The sequence below is a fragment of the Sinocyclocheilus rhinocerous genome, unplaced genomic scaffold (genome assembly GCF_001515625.1).
Source record: "Sinocyclocheilus rhinocerous isolate Xijiao unplaced genomic scaffold, SAMN03320098_v1.1 scaffold1058, whole genome shotgun sequence".
Lineage (NCBI taxonomy): Eukaryota > Metazoa > Chordata > Actinopteri > Cypriniformes > Cyprinidae > Sinocyclocheilus > Sinocyclocheilus rhinocerous.
The window spans coordinates 175391-180160 of NW_015662162.1; the positions used below are offsets into that span (position 1 = coordinate 175391).

Sequence of the window (4770 nt, forward strand, 5' to 3'; positions counted from 1 at the left end):
TATATATATATATATATTGTTCAAATGATTCATGTAAATGAACTGGTCCAAAAACAAGATATCACCTTCTTCAAATTTAATATATAAATATCAAAATTTACTATACAAGTAAATACATTTTTTGGGGAAAAAAGTGTATTACAGTGTACATTTTAATTTAAATCTGGATAAATAAAATCGTACCATGCTTTATGAATTAACTGATTTGTTCAAATGATTCATGTAAATGAATCGGTTTCAAAAACAAGTGTAATTACCTGACTTTTATTAACAACTTAAAGTGTACCCAACAAGTTTCTCAAAGCGGTAGCTTGACTGTTGTTTACTTTAAATCATGAGGAACATGTAACTTGTCGAAAATACCTTTTCCAGCTCAATAAATCAGTTTTTTCCTCCCCACGCAGGAACTACCACGTGTTTTACTATCTGCTGGTGGGTGCGTCGGAGGATGAGCGGCGTGAATTCAGACTCCTGCAGCCAGAAGAATACTTCTACCTCAAACAGGTGAACGATCCCATATACACATGATATATATATATATGTGTGTGTGTGTGTGTGTATATACACAAACTAGTGCTGGGCAACGATTAATCGCATCCAAAATAAAGGTTTTTTTGTACATAGTATATGTGTGTACTGTGTATATTTATTATGTATATACATGTAAATATTTTCAAAATATATACTGAATGTGTGTGTGTTTATATATACATAATAAATAAACACAGTACACACACATATATTACGTAAACAAAAACCTTTATTTTGGATGCGATTAATCGTTGCCCAGCACTAATACAAATGATCGCTTTACAAGTAAAACCGCTTTCTTATCCCTCATTAACAGTGTTTACTAGGGATGCACCAAAATTTCGTCTGCCGTTTCGGTTTTCGGGGAAAATGCATCAAGAATTTTCGGTTGCGGTTTCTGCCCAGAATTTTAATTTTGGTGCATCCCTAGTGTTTACTGATACTAAAATAGCTTATGCACCAAAAACTGCATAGAAATTGCAACGGTTTTCCGTTTTTGTTTGCAGCAAAACTTTACGATAGAAGATGCGGACGATCTTCGGCACGACTTCGAGCGACTGCAGCAGGCGATGGAGATGGTCGGCTTCCTGCCGACCACCAAGAGACAGTGAGTCAAACCGTTAGGACAAATGTCTTCAGACTGGTTGAAGAAGGAAATGAAGTATCTGAGACGTTTGGGTTGTTTGTTGCGTTCCTCGTAGGATATTCTCCGTCCTGTCGGCCATCTTGTATCTGGGTAACGTGACGTACAGTCAGAAGTCGTCCGGCAGAGAGGAGGGTCTGGATGTGGGGCCGCCGGAGGTGCTTTCCACACTCTCAGACCTGCTAAAGGTAAATGCATTTCCAAAACTTACCACCAGGGACGTGATTTTTTACATATTTATGCAGATTTCTGTATTTTCTGGCCGGAGCCAGATCGGACGTGCTGAACTCGTCATATTATCACAACTATTCAGTGTTTTCAACCTTATAATGCTTATTTTAGGTTTCAGACATTTAAATACACATAAGTACTAGCAAAACCATACATTTATAGTTTGTAAAATACACGCCGATGTCTGTGGAAACGGCAGTAATGACCCTTACAAATATAATCTGACGACATGTTTTATTGATATCATATACACATTGTGTAGGTAACTATAACGTTTACTATACTCTTCTCCCAGTTTACCGGAGACTTACTTTAACGTGTTTCGGGAGGAGAGGATGAATTTATGTGTTGTTAATCCCACAGCTCGGATTTAGCGTGAACTAACATGGCGGCGCCCATCACCCGCTATAGATCAACTAACACGGTCGATATAAAAGTGTTTAAACTACAAATACATTTACTTGCATATATTTCAGAATCAGAATATCAGATCTTTCATAATATAGTGAGTATGTTTATGAATATTAATAATAATAAAAGGAAAAATGAAATAAAGGCGATAGATCTGTCATACAACGCTATTGGGGCTGCGGTGTGTCACATGACAAGCATGACACACCTCCATGGAAACAATAAAGTCAGCTAATACATATTTTAAACTAATGTGTGAAAAGTTTAAAATACATGTGTTTAATGCTTGGATACCTTCCTAAATTTGTAATGATGAAATCCGCCAAAATAAAAACTGAATATCTGTATTTATTTTATTAAATATTATTATTATTATTATTGTTGTAATTACTTTCATTATTATTGTAATTGCTATAATTATTAAATGCTTTATTTTATAGTTACTCCAATAGTAATATTTCTTTGTTGATTATATTTTATAATGTAAATAAAATAAAAAATATATATTTTTAATCATTTTTATTTAATAATCATTTCATTTAATGATGATGATGATGATGATTATTATTATTTTCTTTTCATATAGTTTATCTATATGTTGTTTTATTTTTAATATTATTGTTTTTATTATTATTGTTGCTGTTGTTATTTTTATTATTATTGAATCTTATTTATTTTACAGTACAATACTATTATTGCAACAGAAATGTGTTTTGATTTGTTTGAACGTAATAATTAAAATAATAAAATAAATATATAAAAACATTAATAAAATGTTTAAAATAATAATAATAATAATTATTATTATTATTTTATATATTGTTTTATTTTATATTGTTGTTTTTACTATTCTTTTATTTTATAGTATTATTGCACTACTGATATATATTTATGTATCGATTAAAATTTTATTATTCAAATTGTACAATATAAAAAAATTAAGTATTAATAAAATAAAAATATTTTTTGAATGTTTTGAATAGTAGTATTTATACTTTATTATTGTGTTGACCTACTGAATGGGGAAAACAGATTTTCCTTCATTTTTGTCTTTAGTTGATCACATGATTTCATGCTTTTGCGCATGGTTTTCATGCTGTAGTTTGTTGGATATTTTGAATGTCACTTCACAAACGTTGTGCTGGTTTCGTCCAGGTTAAGGAGGAGCTGTTGGTGGAGGCTCTTACCAAGAGGAAAACGGTGACCGTAAACGACAAACTGATTCTGCCCTACAGCCACAGCCAGGTGCGCTAGAGCCATCCTCTTTCATACGCCGCTTTTAGCAGAGCGTCCAGGTTATAAAAAAATTAAGTATTAATAAAATAAAAATATTTTTTGAATAGTAGTATTTATACTTTATTATTGTGTTGACCTACTGAATGGGGAAAACAGATTTTCCTTCATTTTTGTCTTTAGTTGATCACATGATTTCATGCTTTTGCGCATGGTTTTCATGCTGTAGTTTGTTGGATATTTTGAATGTCACTTCACAAACGTTGTGCTGGTTTCGTCCAGGTTAAGGAGGAGCTGTTGGTGGAGGCTCTTACCAAGAGGAAAACGGTGACCGTAAACGACAAGCTGATTCTGCCCTACAGCCACAGCCAGGTGCGCTAGAGCCATCCTCTTTCATACGCCGCTTTTAGCAGAGCGTCCAGGTGTTCTGTAGCTAAACGAGTGTCGTTTGTGCAGGCGATCACCGCTCGAGACTCCATGGCCAAGTCACTGTACAGTGCCCTGTTCGACTGGATCGTCCTGCGGATCAATCACGCGCTGCTTAATAAGAGAGACATGGAGGAGTCGGTTTCGGTAAGATGTTCAATTTATTCATAAAGCACTTTAAAACAACCTTAGTATACCAAAGTGCAGTACACGGTTTCATTGATCCAATCACACAATAGAGTAAACACGTCATTAGAAAACCACAGTCACAAAACATTGAAAGCATGGGAAAAAATATACTTTTTAAAAGACTTTTAAACTCAGACACTGAAGAAGCTATTCTGATGGATAATGGCAAATTGTTCCATAGCTTGGGGCCAGCAACAGCAAAGGCTCTGTCACCCCTGCATTTCAATCTAGCTCTGGGAACCAAAAGCCGATGTTTAGTCTGTGATCTGAGTGATCTACCTGGATTGTGTACTATAATCAACTCAGAGAGATATGGAGGAGCAAGGTTGTTGTTTAGAGCTTTGTACACGAATAGCAGAATTTTGAGTTGGATGCGATAATTAATCGGTAACCATGAATGATGAATGAAACCGCAACGATCAGAATCTGCGTTAAAGATGTTCAAGGTCTCAATAATCATGTGGTTTCTCCATTATTTCAGTGTTTATCTATTGGTGTGCTTGATATCTTCGGCTTCGAAGACTTTGAGACCAACAGCTTTGAACAGTTCTGCATCAACTACGCCAACGAGCAGCTTCAGTATTACTTCAACCAGCACATCTTTAAACTTGAACAGGTTAGTGGGGTGGTTTGCATGGGCGCAACCTCCAAAAGTCTTCATTAACTAATTTTTGGTGGCGATTTGATCACGATGTGTGTTTCGTCCGCCTGCAGGAGGAGTATCAGGCCGAGGGCATCACCTGGCACAACATCGACTACACCGATAACGTCGGCTGTATTCACCTCATCAGCAAGAAGCCCACTGGACTCCTCTATTTACTTGATGAGGAGAGCAAGTAAGACCGTTCATCTTATTTTTACTTATTTTTTGAAAAGATTAGTACAAATTTTTGTGCTTATACTCAATTTTTTTCCTTATAGCTTTCCTCACGCCACTGATAAAACCTTGCTGGCCAAGTTCAAACAGCAGCACCAACAGAGGGGGGTTGGGGGGGTCAGGCCAAATAATGAAAATAAAATGTTGTTGATGTTTACTGCATGCCTTTAATGATATAAAGTAAAATTATTTATAGTTAGAGTTATAATAAAAATAACGTATTGTTTAT

The 4770-nt window shown here is 35.1% G+C and overlaps 1 protein-coding gene across 1 annotated transcript in view; it reads left to right on the forward strand.

Moving 5' to 3' along the window:
- The window catches only part of myo9b (myosin IXB), a 58606-nt gene that overhangs the window by 35473 nt on the left and 18363 nt on the right, over positions 1-4770 (forward strand). The window contains 8 exon segments of the mRNA XM_016537452.1: positions 405-504; positions 1038-1138; positions 1233-1362; positions 2972-3061; positions 3506-3622; positions 4146-4280; positions 4379-4500; positions 4586-4742. Coding sequence (XP_016392938.1) covers positions 405-504; positions 1038-1138; positions 1233-1362; positions 2972-3061; positions 3506-3622; positions 4146-4280; positions 4379-4500; positions 4586-4742 — 952 coding nt within the window.